We start from the raw sequence: 20468 nt of genomic DNA, 5'->3' as shown, positions 1-20468 counted from the left end.
GTCGGAAGTGGTATTGCGGATGGACACAATCGTACCTGGGTCTGAAGACTGTGGGTTAGTATCGTCGAAGAAATTCCCAGGACGGCGAGATTGCTTACCACTGTTGTCGTCGTTGGTTAGTGAGACCGTCGAAATTTCGTGTGCTCGGTTAGCTGAACTGCACTAGTACGCTAGACAAGGCCCCGGGAATTTCCAGACCCACCGTCACGTGATAACAGGCCGTGCGCAGCGGCCTTGCAAGAAGATTCACTAGACTATGCCGCGAGAACATCTCCATCGCCACTCCACACAACGCGCGGAGGTTGTATCTCTGCTTTGTGTGCGCCGCCAACTACACGACTTTCGAGCTTCTGGAGATAGTCTGGAAATCCACGCGCCGACGCGAATTCCCCTTCTTCAATCGCGGCGCCGTCCGCAAAAGCTGAGGACCCGACTCCTAAGCTTGTCGCGCGACCAACTGTGCTCAACCCACGAGTCCAGTATAGCATTGCGATCGCGTTACTAAGGTTGGTCACTCTCTTCAAGCCTCTGTTTTACAAGGGCTTCCCAACTGCCATATAATTCAACGCCAACAAAAGAGGCGCATCTTTCGTTCGGTTTCGCGTTTTCATCCCTTCTGACGACATCAGATTTCCTTCTCTACCCTAATTCCAGTCAACATGGCTTTCCCTCCCCCTCCTCCCCCACCACCACCAGGGCCCCCGGGCTCTGGATTCGCGCCGCCACCACCTCCTCCCCCGGGTCCCCCAGGTTCTGGATATGCGCCGCCGCCGCCGCCCCCTCCTGGACCACCAGGCGCTGCTATAGGCCCGCCTGGCATGCGACCACCCATCGACCCGCAAGTCGCCAAGTTTGCACAGAAGAAGAAGGACTGGTTACGGCAACAGCGCCAGAGATTTGGCGAGAAGCGCAAGGCAGGCTACGTCGAGACACAAAAGGCGGACCTACCCCCGGAGCATCTGCGCAAGGTGTTCAGAGATATTGGAGACGTGTCCCAGAAGAAATTCACCACGGACAAGCGAAGCTATCTCGGTGCACTCAAGTTCATGCCACATGCCGTTCTCAAGCTTCTGGAGAACATGCCCATGCCTTGGGAGAGTAGACGCGATGTAAAAGTCCTCTACCACACCAACGGATGCCTGACACTAGTCAACGAGGTCCCTCGTGTGATTGAGCCTGTCTTTCATGCTCAATGGGCAGCTATGTGGTTAGCTATGAGGAAGGAGAAGAGCGATCGCCGACATTTCAAGCGCATGCGCTTCCCGCCATTTGACGACGAAGAGCCGCCTCTATCATACTCGGAGAACATTGAAGATGTTGAGCCCCTGGAGCCTATTCAGCTGGAGCTCGACGAGGACGAAGACAGCCCCGTATACGAGTGGTTCTACGAGCACCGGGCGCTTCTCGATACTCCACATGTCAATGGACCGAGCTATGAGACATGGAACTTGGACCTGCCTCAGATGGCAACGTTATACCGTCTCAGCAAGCAGCTCCTGAGCGACATTGTGGACAAGAACTACTTCCACATGTTTGACATGGACAGCTTCCAGACAGCAAAGGCACTCAACGTTGCGATACCCGGAGGACCCCGCTTCGAGCCATTGTACAAGGACATCGACCCGAACGACGAGGACTTTGGGGAGTTTAACGCCATTGATCGCATCATTTTCCGATCTCCCATCCGTACCGAGTACCGTGTTTCATACCCATATCTATACAACTCCCTGCCGCGAAGTGTCAAGCTGGCTTGGTATTCTCACCCGCAGGTCGTATACGTTCGTGCTGAGGACCCGGATCTGCCAGCTTTCTACTTCGATCCTGGAATCAACCCCATCTCTTCCAGAGCTGTTGCTCCGAAGAACATCTCTGTAAGCCATGAGGATATGGTCTTTGGCGAAGACGACGAGGACGACGAGGATGACTTCCAGATGCCAGAAGAGATGGAACCTTTCATGGCCGATGAGGAGCTCTCCACTCCAGAAACTGCTTCAGCCATCGCACTTTGGTGGGCACCTCACCCATTCGACAAACGATCAGGTCGCATGGTGCGAGCACAAGACGTACCTCTAGTCAAGCAGTGGTACCTTGAGCACGTTCCTGCAGGTCAGCCCGTCAAGGTCCGGGTCTCGTACCAGAAGTTGCTAAAGACTTTTGTCTTGAACGAGTTGCACAAGAAGCCACCACAAGCACAAAATAAGCAGAATCTGATGCGGACGCTGAAGAGCACCAAGTTCTTCCAACAGACCAAGATTGATTGGGTTGAAGCGGGTCTGCAGGTCTGCCGACAAGGTTACAACATGTTGAACCTGCTTATTCACCGGAAGAACTTGACGTACCTGCATCTTGATTACAACTTCAATCTGAAGCCTGTCAAGACGCTCACCACCAAAGAGCGCAAGAAGTCGCGTTTCGGAAACGCTTTCCATCTTATGCGTGAGATTCTGAGGTTGACCAAGCTCATCGTTGATGCCCAAGTCCAGTACCGTCTAGGCAACATCGACGCTTTCCAACTTGCTGATGGTATCCTCTATGCCTTCAACCACGTCGGTCAACTGACTGGCATGTACCGATACAAGTACAAGCTGATGCACCAGATTCGTTCTTGCAAGGACCTGAAGCATCTGATTTACTACCGATTCAACTCTGGCCCCGTTGGTAAGGGACCGGGCTGTGGTTTCTGGGCCCCTGCTTGGAGAGTCTGGTTGTTCTTCATGCGCGGTATCATTCCTCTGCTGGAGCGCTGGCTTGGTAACTTGCTCTCCCGTCAATTCGAAGGCAGACATAGCAAGGGTGTTGCGAAGACTGTCACAAAGCAGCGTGTTGAATCGCACTTTGACTTGGAGCTCCGCGCTGCGGTCATGAGTGATCTCATGGATATGATGCCTGAGGGAATCAAGCAAAACAAGGTCAACACTGTTTTGCAGCACCTGTCTGAAGCATGGCGTTGCTGGAAGAGTAACATCCCCTGGAAGGTACCCGGTTTGCCAGCGCCGATCGAGAACATCATTCTGCGTTACGTCAAGAGCAAGGCAGACTGGTGGATCTCAGTCGCACACTACAACCGTGAGCGTATTCGACGCGGCGCTACAGTTGACAAGACTGTGGCCAAAAAGAACCTGGGACGATTGACGCGTCTGTGGCTCAAGGCTGAACAGGAGCGGCAGCACAACTACATGAAGGACGGTCCTTACGTCTCTTCCGAAGAGGCTGTTGCCATCTACACGACTATGGTACATTGGCTGGAGGCAAGGAAGTTCCAACCAATCCCCTTCCCTAGTGTCTCTTACAAGCACGACACCAAGATTCTCATCTTAGCATTAGAGCGCCTTAGAGAAGCGTACTCTGTCAAGGGTAGACTCAATCAGAGTCAGCGTGAAGAATTGGCACTCATCGAGCAGGCTTACGATTCTCCGGGTACTACTCTGGCGCGTATCAAGCGCTTCCTACTTACCCAGCGTGCTTTCAAGGAGGTTGGAATCGACATGAACGACAACTACAGCAACATCAACCCGGTTTACGACATCGAGCCCATGGAGAAGATCACTGATGCTTACCTTGACCAATACCTGTGGTACCAAGCTGATCAACGGCATCTGTTCCCAGCCTGGATCAAGCCCTCAGACTCTGAGGTTCCGCCTCTCCTGACATACAAGTGGGCACAGGGTATTAATAACCTTGACAAGGTCTGGGAGACTCAAGATGGAGAGTGTAACGTCATGATTGAGACTCAGCTGTCGAAGGTCTACGAGAAGATTGATCTAACCATGTTGAACCGTTTGTTGCGTCTCATCATGGACCACAATTTGGCAGACTACATCACGGCGAAGAACAACGTGCAGCTCAACTACAAGGATATGAACCACGTCAACGCCTACGGTATGATCCGTGGTCTACAATTCTCCGGATTCGTCTTCCAGTTCTATGGTCTCGTGCTGGATATCCTCCTTCTAGGTTTGCAGCGTGCAAACGAGATTGCTGGTGCACCAGAAAGCCCGAACGATTTCCTGCAGTTCAAGGACAAGGACACCGAGGTCCGCCACCCGATCCGATTGTACACCAGGTACATTGATCGTATCTGGGTCTTCTTCAGGTTCACCGCCGATGAGTCGCGCGATCTGATTCAGCGTTTCTTGACCGAGAACCCGGACCCTAATTTCGAAAACGTTATCGGGTATAAGAACAAGAAGTGCTGGCCACGTGACTCTAGGATGCGACTGATGCGTCACGATGTCAACCTGGGTCGCGCAGTCTTCTGGGATCTCAAGAACCGTCTGCCGCGGTCAGTAACCACGATTGAGTGGGACGACACTTTCGCTAGTGTTTACAGTCGTGACAACCCCAACCTGCTCTTCTCGATGAATGGCTTTGAAGTCCGCATCTTGCCCAAGATCCGCAACTTGACTGGTGAATTCCCTGTTAAGGACAGTGTATGGTCGCTCGTCGACAACTCTACCAAGGAGCGAACCGCAGATGCTTTCTTGCAGGTCACCGAGGAAGACATTCAAAAGTTCAACAATCGCATTAGGCAAATCCTCATGTCGTCTGGATCCACTACATTCACGAAGATTGCCAACAAGTGGAACACTACTCTCATTGCGCTCTTCACTTACTATCGTGAGGCCGCCGTCTCCACTGTTAATCTACTTGACACCATTGTCAAGTGCGAGACCAAGATCCAGACGCGTGTGAAGATCGGTCTCAACTCAAAGATGCCGTCTCGTTTCCCTCCTGCCGTGTTCTACACACCGAAAGAGTTGGGTGGTCTAGGTATGATCTCCGGATCCCACATCCTCATCCCCACCAGCGACAAACGATGGTCAAAGCAAACCGATACTGGTGTTACGCACTACCGTGCCGGTATGTCACACGACGAAGAGACTCTCATTCCTAACATCTTCCGTTACATCATCCCTTGGGAGTCCGAGTTCGTCGACTCCCAGCGTGTGTGGATGGAGTATTCCCAGAAGCGTCAAGAGGCACAACAACAGAACCGACGACTAACCTTGGAGGATCTGGAGGACAGCTGGGACCGTGGTCTTCCTCGTATCAACACACTGTTCCAGAAGGACCGTTCCACTCTCAGTTTTGACAAGGGTTTCCGCGCACGTACGGAGTTCAAGATTTACCAACACATGAAGAGCAACCCCTTCTGGTGGACAAGCCAACGCCACGACGGTAAGCTCTGGAATTTGAACGCATACAGAACAGATGTTATCCAGGCCTTGGGTGGTGTTGAAACCATCCTGGAGCACACATTGTTCAAGGCGACGGCTTTCCCATCGTGGGAAGGCCTCTTCTGGGAAAAGGCATCAGGTTTCGAAGAGTCAATGAAGTTCAAGAAGCTTACCAACGCCCAACGTTCCGGTCTTAACCAGATTCCCAACCGTCGCTTCACTCTTTGGTGGTCACCAACCATCAACCGCGCCAACGTCTATGTCGGTTTCCAGGTCCAACTGGATCTTACGGGTATCTTCTTGCACGGAAAGATCCCCACGCTCAAGATCTCGCTCATTCAAATTTTCCGAGCCCATTTGTGGCAGAAGATTCACGAGTCGGTTGTCATGGATTTGTGTCAGGTCTTCGACCAGGAGCTCGAAGCTCTTGGTATCGAGACTGTCCAGAAGGAGACTATCCATCCCCGAAAGTCGTACAAGATGAACAGCTCTTGCGCTGACATCCTGCTTTTCGCCAGCCACAAGTGGAGTGTCTCACCGCCGTCTATGCTTTACGACACCAAGGATACCATGAGCGCTACCACAACGAACAAGTTCTGGATAGACGTCCAACTGCGATATGGTGACTACGATTCTCATGACATCGAGCGATACGTACGCGCCAAGTACCTTGACTACACTCAGGATAGCATGAGTATCTACCCGTCTGCTACAGGTCTTATGATTGGTATCGATCTGGCCTACAACCTGTACTCAGCGTACGGACAATACTTCCCTGGTCTCAAACAGCTCGTTCAGCAAGCAATGGCCAAGGTCATGAAGGCCAACCCTGCCCTTTACGTCCTTCGTGAGCGTATCAGGAAGGGTCTTCAGCTGTACGCGTCAGAGAGTTCTCAAGAGTTCCTCAACTCGCAGAATTACTCTGAACTGTTCAGCAACCAGATCCAATTGTTTATCGACGACACCAACGTCTATCGTGTAACAATCCACAAGACCTTCGAAGGTAACTTGACGACCAAGCCTATCAACGGTGCCATCTTCATCTTCAACCCTCGCACTGGACAACTGTTCTTGAAGATTATCCACACGAGTGTCTGGGCTGGTCAGAAGCGTCTTGGTCAATTGGCGAAGTGGAAGACTGCTGAAGAAGTGGCGGCTCTCATCCGATCTCTGCCTGTGGAAGAACAGCCGAAGCAGCTTATCGTGACCCGTAAGGGTCTGCTCGACCCTCTCGAGGTGCATTTGCTTGATTTCCCCAACATCTCCATCCGTGCCTCGGAATTGCAACTCCCCTTCCAGGCTGCTATGAAGGTCGAGAAGCTTGGTGACATGATTCTTCGAGCGACCGGACCTCAGATGGTGCTCTTCAACTTGTACGACGAATGGCTCAAGACGATCTCTTCGTACACCGCCTTCTCTCGTTTGATCCTCATTTTGCGTGCATTGCACGTCAACCAGGACAAGACCAAGCTACTGCTGCGGCCAGATAAGACCGTCATCACGCAAGAGCATCACATCTGGCCCTCACTAGCTGATGAAGACTGGATCAAGGTCGAGGTACAATTGCGAGATCTCATCCTGCTTGACTACGGAAAGAAGAACAACGTCAACACTTCATCGCTCACCAGCAGTGAAGTCCGTGACATTATCCTCGGTATGGAGATCTCTGCACCTTCAATGCAACGTCAGCAAGCTGCCGAAATCGACAAGCAGCAAGAAGAGCAACAACAGTTGACTGCTGTGACGACCAAGACCCAAAACATCCACGGTGAGGAGATGGTTGTCACAACTACGTCGCAATACGAACAGGCGTCGTTTGCTTCCAAGACTGAGTGGCGGACGAGGGCCGTGGCTACTTCCAACTTGCGCACTCGTGCTAATAACATCTACATCAACTCTGAGGATGTCAAGGAAGAGGGCCACTTTACGTACGTCATGCCCAAGAATGTGCTGAAGCGCTTCATCACCATCGCCGACCTCCGTGTCCAGGTTGCTGGTTACCTGTACGGAAGGTCACCGCCAGACAACGACCAGGTCAAGGAGATTAGTACGATTGTCATGATTCCTCAAGTCGGAAACACCCGGGATGTTCAGCTTCCCAAGGAATTGCCCAGACATGAGTACCTCGATAACCTTGAGCCTCTGGGAATTATTCACACTGTCAGTGGTAATGAGCCACCATACATGCAAGCCAGTGATGTTACCCAGCACGCTCGCCTCATGAACCAGCACGCCAGTTGGGACAAGAAGACTGTCTCCATGACCGTCTCCTTCACCCCTGGTTCCGTTTCACTCGCTGCCTGGGCTCTCACCCCGAACGGCTACAAATGGGGTGCTGAGAACAAGGACACCATGTCCGACAACCCGACAGGTTTCAGCACCAGCTTTGGCGAGAAGTGCCAGTTGCTGCTGTCAGACAAAATCCGAGGCTACTTCCTGGTGCCAGATAACGGCATTTGGAACTACAGCTTCATGGGTAGCACATTCGGTTCTGTGGAAAAGAAGCCAGTTCACGTGCGTCTCGATACGCCTGTCCGCTTTTACGACAGTATACATCGACCACTGCATTTCCACAACTTTGCCGAGTTGGAAGACGTCTGGGTCGATCGCGAGAACCAGTTTGAGTAGGTGGATTAGTGTACAAGAAAGAAGGGGTGCATTGAGGAGGCTTATACCATCTCACGGAGTTCCTAAGGGTTGGCGTTTTTGCATCACATGATCAACTGCATGGAAAGTGGAGAATGGGCGATGATTGAGATTTAGTCAAAAATGTGCATAGTGTATTATAATGTTATAAGCGAAATGCAAGTGCTACTTTCAGTTATATTGTCGACGTGTCCAAAGAGTTCGCTGATTCGTTTTGATCTAAGCTTGTTCGCATTTGCTCTCCAGTGCTGTCGCCAAAGCCGATCTTATGTATTGCACTCTAAAACATGCACCGTATTAAAGAGAAAAAACAAACTTCCTCTTTAAGAGTACTCCTTCCTACTACAAAAGAGCATATTAAGAGTATATAGATATAGATTAAAAACCTAAAAGACTACAATACTGTTAACCTTTATACGTTTTCTAATTAGAAGATAATGTAGGCTGCAAGGTAAAGCTTGTTATATCTATACCTGTTCGGTTTTTTCCTCGTATACGGTGCATGGGTTATAACCTATTGAAAACGATCAAGTTGATGTAAATTACAAACTTATATACAGCTTTGCGAAGTCTTCTAAGTCGTCTACTCAAAGTACGTCCGGCTTTAGTGATGGCATCAGAGTTTCTACCGATGGGCTAGCATTTTAGTTTTGCGCTCCAGGACCTTTGGTTCTAACAACGGCGATGGCGTGAGGAGAGGGTTGAAAGTTGTGATTGTTGGGTAGCTTAGTATCGCACTCAGCTCTTGAAGTGATGAACATACCCTTGCTATTCCTGTTCTCGAGAGTAAATGCCAAGTCTCCCTTGTCCGTTACAGCTGAAGAAGCAGAAGTTGACGTCATCGGATTCATCGCAGGCTTTAGAGGCCGCTTTCCGCTGGACAACGATTCGCGCGGCATCACTAATGTCAAGGTTAAAGTCCAAACTCGAACGGCGTTAAAGATTGGCTATTCGGCTGGTAGGGGTTCTAAGTTGTTGATAGGAGATGCGCACCTCCTGCAAGCGGTACCCCGCACCTCCCTCTTCGGGCAGCCACGCGGGGTGTTTGCGTCGCACAACCGACCACTATCTAATGAAGTTGCGAAGACGCAAATGCGATGACATACATTATATCCTGGAGAACGATATCACGGTTGTCAGCACGAAGACGTAATGGTGCTAAGCGCGGTCGTCAACAATATGTCAATTTGGAGCTGATATAGATGAACTTGAACACACTCTTCCTTCTCTTAGTCGACGCTTCTCTCGGTCTATTGAATCACAATGATTAGCACTATTTTCAGTCTAGTTACGGTACAGAATGCTGAGTATACTGTTGTTAGCTTGGGTGTCTACGTGATTATCTCAGCCAATCTATGTCTATGCTGTACTAATGTATCTCCAGATTACTTTGCTATGTATCTATCGCGTCTACTTTCACCCTTTATCCTCATTCCCCGGTCCTCTGTCCTACAAGATAAGCGGATGGCCTCTCCTCTGGCAGGCCTATATCGGCAATCGTCACATCTGCCACCTCCTCGATCATCAGAAATATGGTTCTGTGGTTCGGATTTCTCCTAACGCGCTTTCCTTCAATACTGCGTCTGCACTCCATACTATTTATGCACCGCGCAACGCCAATGTGAAGAAGGGAGAGTGGTATAAAACTTTCGATATAGCTGCTGGAACGTATAGCAGCTTCACAGAAACGAGTAGGGAGAAACATGCAGCAAAGAGGAGGTGGATGGGTCCTATTTTTTCGCCTGAGAGTCTGAACTCAAATGAGCAGACGGTGCGTGGTATCATAGAACGGTTTTGCGAGACTTTGAGGAGTTTCAGGCAAGACTGTAAAGAAGAAAGCAACGGTGATTGGGGAGAGAAATGGAATGCTAGCGAGATGAGCACATACCTCGGATTTGATATCATGGGGGCACTCGTGTTTGGAAGCAGATTTGAGACGGTGCAAAAAGAAATGTTTAGGCCGTTGGCCAGCTCAGTTTTACCGGCTAGCATGTTGATGTATTGGGTACGAGTTCTCTCTACACCGGGATACCGCTACTCTTAGGGCTAATTTCGAATAACAGATATCCTATCTGCCTCCGGCATTTATCGTACGGCCTATCCTACGAACCAGGTTGTTCGAGGCATTAGGCGGTAAATCTGTTACAGACAATAACCGCTTGATCGATTATGGTGCCACCCAAGTTCAATTACAACAATCGAAAGTTAAGGCAGAGAGAGATAGTAATTCCCAACGAGTAGATTTTCTGTCGCATCTAGTCACAGCGAGGGACAAGAAAACTGATTGGCATCCTTCGACAGCAGATCTCGGTACTGAGTGTCTCAACCTGATGAACGCTGGGGCGGATCCTTTCAGTGGGGTCCTTGCCGGAGCTATCTTCTACCTGGTGCGAAACCAGGATGCACTTCGCGGAGTTACTCAAGAGATAAGATCATCCTTTACCTCGCCTTCCGAGATTGTCAGTGGCCCGGTACTAAATCATTGCACTTATCTCTACGCTGTCATCGAAGAGACCCTTCGTCGCACCGCGCCAGTACCCAGCCATCTTCCACGCATCGTCTTAGACGGAGGTATTGAGATCGATGGCGTTCGCATTCCGGCTGGCACAACAGTAGGCGTACCAATGTATGCTCTACATAACGATCCCACCCATTTCCCTGCACCGTTTGCTTTCTTACCCGAACGCTGGATCGAGTCGCCTTCCAACCCCGCTTCCTCCATCGCCTTGGCTCGAAGGGCATTTTTCCCGTTCAGCATTGGCAGTAGGATGTGCAGTGGCAGGAACCTGGCATACTTGCAATTGAAGTTGACACTGGCACATTTACTCTGGCGCTTCGACCTACGATTGGCCCCTGATGAGCCCGAGTCTGGAGGTGGGAAGCCAGGATTGGGTATTGGAAGAGAAAGATCTGATGAATTTCAGATGTGGGATGCACTTGGATTTGGGAGAGACGGACCGATGGTCCAGGTTAGGGTTGCACAGGTGGAGTCTTGACGGTTTAGATGGAAAGAAAGAGAGAAGGTATTGATTTGGAGTGTCAAATAACGGAATGCTGAATTGGTGCGACTGATTGTGAACTCTTGAATGCATCTTTGCCATAATGTCTCCATGCATCTATTGCTCCCCATCTCATACTCAGTTTCAAAAGCGTTGTATGATCAGGGTGTTCACTCGCCTGATTATTCTGAAACGCCAGACGTTGCAATCAGCACACTCGTCTTTGCACACGGTAGATGTTTACTAGCAAACCCCTCAACATTAGGCTCTCAGTCGAGAAACCATCATCTATATCAGCCGTCCCTCTAGCGGGCTATCCCTATCCCATCGCGACCTCAACAATTCCTCAACCTCATCATCGTACCACTTCCAACTGACAGGTACCTCGCAGCCAAACTTTTCCCACCCATGTCTCAAGCTAGTCGAACCATTTGATATCCAACGTGGTGGCTTCTCTACATCTTCCAATGCCTCTATCTGGGTAAAACTAATCTCCTTGTACCGCCTTGCAACAATGCTACAAGCAGGGTTTCCACCATCGGTAGGATCGACAAGATACTCGTACTTCAAACATTGGGCAGCGACGGAATTAAAGAGAACATAGTAGTAGGATGGTGTGTCTCGAAGTCTTCCATGGTTGTCTTCGATGGGTGGAGGGTTGGGCTCAGGTATGATCCGGAAGCTCGTGTAGGTAATTGGGATGGTGGATTTAGTCGGTTGACGAATTCCGTCAGTATCCAAAGCTATCGTCCATGTATGTCTATCTCCCATGCGCCGATGGCCGTGGTCTACACGGGACACTAGCTGCCTCGAGAGAGCTGGAGGTGAAAGTGCAGTCGGATTTGCATTTTGTGCATCTCGAAGGTCTAGAGGCTCAGTTGGTAGATCGAGGATATGCTTCTTGGACCGCAATACCTGCCCCAGACGTTGCGGAGAACGATTGACTGCATTCTCTAAGAGAAAGGAGCGTTTGAGGATGAAAGTTGTATACGGTAGAAGTGAATACGCGTGTGACCACGTTATGATGTTGAGTGCTTCTGTGACGTGTGGATCGAACAGCGCAGTGGAAAGCGCAGACTCGCATGTGGCCCCAAGACACAGATGGGGACAGAAGCAGGGATTCCAATTATCTGTCTCATTCTTCCTTACCCTGTTAGGGCAGCTAGCAGTATGCTTGTCGAAATAATGTAACTATTCGTCGTCAACCTTGGATTTGGATCAACACATAGCAAAGCCTACCCCGTCGTACTTCTCATGCGCTACAGTTTCTCCGATCTCATGCCAACCGTCTTCCTTGAGGTAATCGAGCATCCTTGTAGCAGGAGTTCCTTTGCCCACAAATATCGAAATTCCTGTGAAGGGTCTACGAAGAAAGAAGTAGAGTGCGGTGCTGTTGCAGATGATGGCATCAGTTTCCGCTTGCACGTTTCGGAATTCGATTGGTGAATTGAAGAACCGCCTCAAGCCATTATTGATGTTGTACTGAGTTTTGATTGTGGTGTTGTAGACGTGACTCAATTTCTTACACACACGAGATAAGGATATGATATCTCGGATCTCCAGTTGCTGCAAGATAGACGCTTGAGCTGGAGCGTATCTGTTGATAAGACCAACGAGATTTATGGGGGGCAGGTGAGTCATGCTGGCGAAAGTCTCCGTAGTAGCAGCGACGCAGTAGACCGTGTGGCGAGGTTGTAGGAGAAAAAAGGAAAGAACAAGGTCAAACTTTTATACTAGTCTCGAAGTGTGACAGAGATTCTTGAATAAGTCTTGATATGCTGGCGGAGAACATCAATACGAGGGAACATCACCAGATCTAAATCCATCCACACCCTATCTCATATCCACATACTCACATCTACTAGTAACGCCATTAAGTTGGCAACAACTTTCATTCCTGCCTCTTCAACCACGCCAGATTTACTGCACTCAAACAACCACTCTCCCCCTTCTCCAACCATCCAAGCAAGTTCTCCATACCCAATCTCTCAAACCCAACATGGCTCTCTACACTCGCTCCAGCTGTATGGCTTAACACCATAACATTACTTCTCTCTGCCAACCTCTTATTGACATATGGTTCATTGGCATGAACGTCGAGCCCAGCCGCCGAAATTGTCCCATTATCCAACGCAACATTGAGCGCCTCCTCATCCACTAGCTTCCCCCTCGCAATATTAACAAGTCTCGCCCCATGTTTAAACTGGCTAAACTCCTTTGCAGAAAGTAGCGTCTCCCCCGAAAACGGCGTAGCAAGTAACACACAGTCTGATGTGGACAGAAGCTCCTCAAGTGTTTCACACCACCTTGCACCAATCTCCTTCTCCCTATCCGACATTCTGACAACATCGTAGTATGCAATCTTCATCTCGAAAGCGCGGGCCGCCTTCTCCGCAACTCGCATACCGATTCGACCAAGACCCACGATACCGAGCGTACTGCCATTGGGATTGTGCGTCACAGCCGCAATGTTCTGGTTTGCGTTGCGGAATTGATCGTGATCACAGGAACGTGCTGCAAGGAAGGACCAGGTGATTGCGCGAAAGCAAGATAGGATGAGGACAATGGCGGCATCGGCAACGGATTCAGTGCAGGCAGATGCACTATTACAGTATATGGTGCCGTGCGAGGCGAGGTATTGAACGTCGACCCAGTCGAAGCCTGCGCCAGCTGAGGCGTAGATCTTGCAAGAGGTGGGAAGGAGGTCAATGAGCTCTTTATCCCAATTCCCCATTTCTCCTCCTGTGTTCCAGAAGGGACGGTACATTCCTACAAAATCACCCCATCTTTTCTCTTTCAATGCTTTCATGAACTCTTCCCTTCCCATTGAGTTTGTTCGTACAATGTTGAACGTGTCATTTAGCTTAGCATATAATTCATGATTCCATCGGATATCGTCACCAAGATGTAGTATAGTCGGTTTTGACGAAGAAGAAGTGTTTGATAGTAATGACGAGGATCGATATGGCGTTGCGGGTGCAGGAAGACCGGAGTCCTGAGGTGTCGGTGTTACTGAGGACATGATGTAATGCCTTCGAGTTTGTTTCCGAAAGATACCTTGTGGAGGCGACGACCGGATCAGGTACTTGTACAGATATGAGAAAATGCAATCAAAACAGATTTGGAACGGGGTCGAGACGTGCGACGGATGAGTCCACAAAGCTGTACCTCGACTTCTAGATATCTTTTCGTCCCACGAACCACTTCTTATAGCACCAAGTGATTGGCACTTCGCGACCAAATACTCGGGTGCACCTGACTAGTACAGCAGCTTGTTGAGATTCCGCCTCTTTAACCGTTTGTTCACAGCCGGGAAACAACCACCGCACGTCGCAAGATACTGTACTGTTCTTGAGCGCAAATTATTCGTACACACTGTGGTGTTGTCGTTCAAGCATGTACAGCGAGATGCAGCATAGCATGTATGTGAGAGTCGACGTACGCGGGGTATAAGCCGCTGGCAAGCGGTGAAGCTCAGGTTATCGATACCAAGAGCAGCACCAACGCAATCAGAGCCTCCACGTGGTAATACATGCGCCTTATCCCTGCCGCATCCCTGCGTGGTCGCCGCTAGATATCTGAACATGGGATCTGCTAACATCAAGGTATGTACTGATCCTTCTTGCTTAGATCCGAGAGTAATAAAAGCATAGTTGTTGGTTTTATACAATATATAGAATTTCAATGTTATCAAATACAGGGTATAACGATCGTTTCCTCGCTCAATGCAAGCCACAAATAGATGGAGTAGAGCTCTTTCTCGCCCAAACGCCGTAAACACCCATCATGGCTTCGTGAAAGATAATGCTTTAGACAGACAATCAATCAGAACCAGGGCACGAGGCCAGCCGTACTAGCCGGATTCGTCGGGGTTCCTTCGATCCCATACTGATTCACCATGTCATCCCAAAGTGTCCAGTCCATATCCCCATCGTCCATCATCACAGCTTCTTGAACGTGCTGCTGCCTATTGCCATTGATATTGGCATTACTCAAACCTGCAGTGTTATTGCTATCGATGCTAAAATCCATACTTGTGGTTGGAAGCATGCCATCTCCGAATGTAGGATAGCCATTTGCGGCTGTGGGCGGGTTCATCCCGTGTGTACCGTATGAGTGTATTGAGGTGGTGTTCGAGGTAGCAGGCTGAGCTGTCATGGTCGTGGGGGTATATGCGGGCCAGTTCAGGACTGTTCCGTCGAGGACCCCACCGGATCCCATAACGTCGTTAATCACGTTATCAAGGCCGTATTCGAACAAATCTCCAAACTCTTTTCCAGGCGAGGCGCTCTTGCCTCTTGCGCTATTTGACTGTTCGTTTGGCAATGGTTGTTGCTGAATCGAGCTCTTTCCATCTTGCAGCGAGTTGGTTCGTGACTTGGCTTGCGCAGGGCTGCTGGGCCAACTCGGGAGTTCAGCGCTAGGCATCTCACCCAGTTTCGGTGCCGAAGGTCGCAACATGCTGTCCAAGATCTTGGCTTCGTGTTGAGCTGTAGTGGCTGCTGACTGATTTGCCTGATTCAGCGCATTCGGACCTTGGAAAGCAAATGCGCTGTTGGCAAACTGCCCATTCCGGAGAGCCAGGCTAGCCCGCTCGAGGGCCAGCTCTCGTTCCCGCGCTGCCCTTGCTTTTGCAAGAAGTTTTCGTAGCGGTTTCCAAAGAGTTCCTTGTTGGCCTTTACGGAGTGGTGAAGCATCATTGAGCGGGAACCACCAACGGCCAGCAGTTGCTTCCAGGGCTCTCCACGCGCGCTCTACAGCCTCGCCTTTGGTGCGGACGCATAATTCAGAGAGCAGGAAGGCGATGGCGTGCCACTGGACATATGTGCGGAAGAGCCAGCCCCACTTCATGGTACGCGCTTCGGTCTCGAGCAGGATAGAGTACTCGACGTTCTCAAGCGAGGTGATGAAGAGTTTGTCTTTGGTCTCTTGCGGCAATGTTGCACCTCCATCTTTTCGTTGGTGTGGGTGATAGACAACCAACCACATTTTGCTCATGATGAGCCTTGAGATAGTCGCTGTAACCCAACAGATCGGAATACTCATATCGCAATTCTTAAGATACTTGTCTTCCATGGCCTGGTGAGCATCGCTAATCCATTTCTCCTTTTGCTCGATTGTCAGACCAGAGAAATATTCGGTGCATCTATTAGGGCCCGGGGGGACGTATATGATACGGCGGAAAATGTGGGTGATTTCGAAGCGAAGGAGGCAGAAGGTCATGTCGGTGAAACCTTGGCGGTCTTCGGGAAACTCGGTCATGTCGGGGTGTAGGTCGGTATCGTTGACATTAAGTGGCTGTAGGGTAGTTGTTAGTATGTGATTGTAGACATGAGACGAACTGACATACCATCTTGGTGTCAAACTGGGCTTCGACAATGGTCGGATCGCAACCGTGATCTTCCGAAGATCTCGCATCAAGAATGCAGACCTGCCACCACAGGCGCCTACGCATTTCGATCTCGAATGGCGGCAGACCAAAATGACTACCATCTCGGTGTATACCAAGCGTCTGCGCAATGCGCACGGCCAAGCCAGTCAGAGTCCAAATCTTGCGCGCGTCGTCGTTGCGCCGCAGTAAGACGAGGAAGATGACAAAGGATTGGAGGATGATGACTTCGTCGCAGTAGAGGAAGTTTGCTCTTGCCAGCGCCTGTTCCAACCCAAACCGATATTTGTTGAGGAGTGCGTTTCGGTCTTCGCCCCACCTTTCCAGACAGACTTCCGCGGTTGTGCTTGTTACTGCGCCGTAGTATATGGCGAACAAGAGTGTTTCCATTCCCTTGCTCACTTTGTCGATATGCGCAAAAGCGTCGAAGATGACAGGCTCGAAACTGGGAACGTGGAGCACTTTGACCAAAGACTCGACGTGGTCCTTGTAGACGTCCCAGAATTCGCGCGCTTGCTGCTCGGGAGGGTGAAGCGCGTGCATGTCGACGTTGGAGGAGCTGTAACCAAAGACGAAGCTCTGGTGCGAGGACATGTTGGACGACTCGGGCGAGGGCGCATCGTCTTCGTCGTCGGATGGCTCGATAAGGATCGACTTGAGGTCTTCGACCTCGTTGTTCAAAGAGGCCCAGAAGCTGTTGTTGATGTAGCGGCTCCGGCCTTTTTCCACCACCAGCCGTCCGAAGCGGTTCTCAAGGCCCTCTACACTGTTGTCGGTTTCGACTCTTGCGCCATGCTGCTTGGTCGGCCATGGGACCTGGGGCTGCCCGCTCGGACAGCCTCCCTCTGCACTTGCGCTGTTCTTTCGTTCCCTCTCGCGGTCGGCCGCCTCCTGCTCGTGGCCCTCGACCTGGGCGTTCAGACTGGTGACGACGCCCTCCAGGCGGCGCAGTCTCTCCAACAACTCGGCATCGGGTGGCTTTCTGCTCTTTCGCGGCGCGCGTCCAGGTCCAGGGAAGATGCAGTCGATTTTGGCGCGCACGCAGTTGGAACACGGGTTCTTTTTGTCGCATTTGACCTTGCGCCTACGGCAGGTAACGCACGACCGGGGGTTTGGCGTCGGCCCAGCACCTCCACCGGGTGAGGGGCCGCTGACACTGCCGTTGAGCCTCTGGGTGCCATTGGGCGACGTTTGGCTAGACTGTATCTCGTCGGACATTGTATAAGGGATGAGTGATACAGGAAGCTGCCTCTTCCCTCTGCCGAAATCCCTCTTCTTGCTCTCGACACTCGTTCCTCCGTGTGGCTTGACTTTTGCGGCGAGACCCTAGTCGATTGTCGGCGCTGACCCAACTTCAGGCTCCGATCGCTTTGTACGACACCAGTACGAAGCGGAACGTCCCTGGTGGGGCCTGGCGAATCAAAGCTTGTCGTCTGGCTATCCCACACTGCACACGCCGGTCAAGACAGGGACTTTGCGAAAACAAGTCGTCGACTCAGACCGCTTGACACGCATATCTGCGGAGGAACCACCGTCCATCACCTCTTATGCCCGCCTAAGGCCGGCCCAACGTCATTCCACCGGCTGAACATCACCCTCTGCTATGCACAATCTCGTATGAGGGGACGTCTGAGTCATCCATGTAGGCCTAGCCGGCCCTGTCTTTCGTCGTGACTACTCTGCAGACAGGATCAAGGTTTATCAAGTGCTACCCATTTACGCCTGTCGCATCCCGTGGACTGCGATCGGTGAGAAATTCGGAGCCTGCCAAGTCACCTCAGCAGATCCATTTCCATCTGATAAGCGCACGCTCTAGAATCTCACCAGAACATTCATTGTGCATCCAAACAAGTTGTTGCCTAGTCTGAATCATGTACCATGGGTATCGCCGAAAGCGCATCCTCCCGTGACTCCAATATTTTCCTAAACGCCATCAAGTTGAGTCGTTGCATCACGCTTCCCGGCTCCGAGTCTATCTCCGCTCACTTCGGCCGCCAATGTTCTTCTCTTTCCTGCGTCTGCTATTCTCGACCGAGAGACGGGCCTTGTCCTCCGCCTCTTCCTCCATCTCTCGATCGATTGCCTCCCTCACTCTCATGAGCTCTTCCAGCGGGATACCCTTTGTGTCTACGACCACACTAGGTGCGCCCTCTAAGTACCTCAGATTCTCTAGTGCTTGTTCGACTAGCTTATGCAATTTAGCCTGCGAGTTCAGGTTGTCGTGACGCTTCGTGTTGTGTAGATCAGGGTACAAAACCCCATCGCCATTCTCTGCTCCTTGAAAGGCTTGGAGGTAGGGTATGTGAGCGGGTAGCTCATTGTGAAGCGTTGCACCTACACAGACAGACGTTTCGTGACACCATGTCCGTGCAACATTGCGAGGTGTGTAGCCACCACCACCTATAATGAGCAGAGGACGACCGTAAGCTTTTACTGTTTCTACGCAATAGCCGTGCGCTTTGATGTTGAGGTTGAAGCGACCGAGGCGGTCACCCCCAAGAGAGTCGGCACCCGACTGCAGGACGATAGCTTGCGGGTTGTATTTTTCTATTACTGCGCCGGTAACCGTCTTGAAGAGCCACTTGTACTGGTCGTCGTCGATGCCATCATCGATGGGAATATTCAGGCTGTGGGCCTTGCCGGGATTTCTAGGATCCGCGGGACCCGTCTCGTCGATGGCTCCTGTACCTGGGAAGAACGGATAGCCGTGCTTGTCGATACCATACTTGTGGTACGAGAGCGTGAATACACGATCTGTAGACTCAAATGCCTGTTCGACACCATCGCCGTGGTGGACGTCGATATCAATGTACAGGACGCGCTGGTTCCGCGAGAGCAGAGTTTGGATCGCTATCACAATGTCGTTGACATAGCAGAACCCGGAGGCAAGATTCTTTTTCGCGTGATGTAAGCCTCCAGACCAGTTGATGGCGATATTAGACTGGTTGTTGATGAGATTGTAGGCAGCGCTCATTGTGGCACCCGTATAAAGTGATACGTAGTTCCACAGTCCATCAAATACTGGGCAGTCGTTCGACTCGCCACCAAAGCCATACGCTATATACTGAGGGTCCTCAGGCTGTGCGTTCTGAGGCGTGATTTTGCTGAGGTAGGCTAGATATTCGCGGTCGTGGAACACAGCAAGGTCCTGGAAGCTGGCTGGTCTTGGCTCGAAGAGATCCATGGTATACTCCAACCCATACGCAAGAACGAGTTGTTTCGTCAGCGTCAGACGCCATGGTTTCATCGGATGTGAGCTGCCAAAGTGATGATACTCCACGTGCGGATTGTAATGGAAAGACACATTCCAGCCTTTCGGCCTCTCGAGACCATGTTCTTCGGCTTCACGCGCAATCACGTCCTTTTTCTCGGCATCAGTAAGTACCTTGAAATCCTGGTAATTGGCGACCCAAGGATCGTCCGGAGAGAGGTACTCCTGCACAATATCACTGGGTCCGCCTGGCGGAGCATAACCGGCAACTCGCATGTTTCGAGGAACCTGTCACGCGTCGTCGTGAAATCCTCTGTTTGGGTTGATAAGACGTGGGTTCGGAGCACCCTCGTAGATCTAGCGCTTCAGGTCGTCTTTGTTGCTGATGAATGTCTTAACAAAAGATTCGGGCCTCAATTCCTCTTCCCAAATTCTGTTCCAACGTGCTAGAGTCTTAGGCTCGAGCACAGGATGCGGGATCCGATTATCGTCCGCTGCACGGTACTGCGGCAGTTAGCGAGTGTCGAAGAATACCAGAGCTTTCTAAGCCTCCAGAAATCAGTAGACACAATATTATGAGTCTTCATTGTTTGGATGGGATCTTTGGTGTAGAGAAGGGATGTTTACCTTTGCTTTACGAGGACGTTTTCTCGTTGCAATTTGCGACGGCTTCTTGCAGCTGTAGTCTGCTCTGGTCGCGCGACGCGTGTTCGGATTTGATTTCTGCCACTGTGGTCCGTTCAGGAGAGCAGCGAGCTGAGGTTTGACATGTGCGCCGGTAGAATCGTGACTGTATGCGAAAACTTCTTGGTCTTCGTTCTGAATGTCTTCTCTGTTGTAGTTGTAGTTGTCGTCGTGACAAGGTTCGCTTGCGGTGGATGAGCCAACCTTGTCTTGGGCGCAATCATCTGATTGGGTATGATAGCGCAGCATCTTGCCGAACACGTAATCGAGCCTCTTTGTCAGCGGCTGTTCCTGCATGTCAACGCGTTACAACACGACTCCATTAGTCTATCGCGAGAGCGAAGCTTACGAAATAATCCGAC

The 20468-nt window shown here is 50.8% G+C and overlaps 4 protein-coding genes across 4 annotated transcripts; 2 read left to right on the top strand and 2 right to left on the bottom strand.

Moving 5' to 3' along the window:
• Positions 1 to 659: 659 nt before the first annotated feature.
• On the top strand, positions 660 to 7805 carry PRPF8 (Pre-mRNA-processing-splicing factor 8; the record flags this gene model as incomplete). Its single annotated transcript, XM_051728791.1, has 1 exon — positions 660 to 7805. One exon carries the CDS (start codon positions 660 to 662, stop codon positions 7803 to 7805), a length of 7146 nt encoding a protein of 2381 aa, XP_051591309.1.
• Positions 7806 to 9086: 1281 nt separating this feature from the next.
• J4E82_002489 (uncharacterized protein) lies at positions 9087 to 10819 on the top strand (the record flags this gene model as incomplete). Its single annotated transcript, XM_051728790.1, has 3 exons — positions 9087 to 9158; positions 9208 to 9828; positions 9887 to 10819. 3 exons carry the CDS (start codon positions 9087 to 9089, stop codon positions 10817 to 10819), a joined length of 1626 nt encoding a protein of 541 aa, XP_051591308.1.
• A 1894-nt stretch (positions 10820 to 12713) lies between these two features.
• J4E82_002488 (uncharacterized protein) lies at positions 12714 to 13844 on the bottom strand (the record flags this gene model as incomplete). Its single annotated transcript, XM_051728789.1, has 1 exon — positions 12714 to 13844. One exon carries the CDS (start codon positions 13842 to 13844, stop codon positions 12714 to 12716), a length of 1131 nt encoding a protein of 376 aa, XP_051591307.1.
• Positions 13845 to 14647: 803 nt separating this feature from the next.
• J4E82_002487 (uncharacterized protein) lies at positions 14648 to 20355 on the bottom strand (the record flags this gene model as incomplete). Its single annotated transcript, XM_051728788.1, has 5 exons — positions 14648 to 16120; positions 16173 to 17537; positions 18061 to 18134; positions 18198 to 19710; positions 20050 to 20355. 5 exons carry the CDS (start codon positions 20353 to 20355, stop codon positions 14648 to 14650), a joined length of 4731 nt encoding a protein of 1576 aa, XP_051591306.1.
• Between the last annotated feature and the right edge of the window lie 113 nt (positions 20356 to 20468).

Source organism: Alternaria postmessia, assembly GCF_024291825.1.
Source record: "Alternaria postmessia strain BMP 2775 chromosome Unknown scaffold_10, whole genome shotgun sequence".
Taxonomy (NCBI): domain Eukaryota; kingdom Fungi; phylum Ascomycota; class Dothideomycetes; order Pleosporales; family Pleosporaceae; genus Alternaria; species Alternaria postmessia.
Note: the sequence above shows the minus strand (reverse complement) of the source record. Positions and strands in the feature narration are given on the sequence as shown.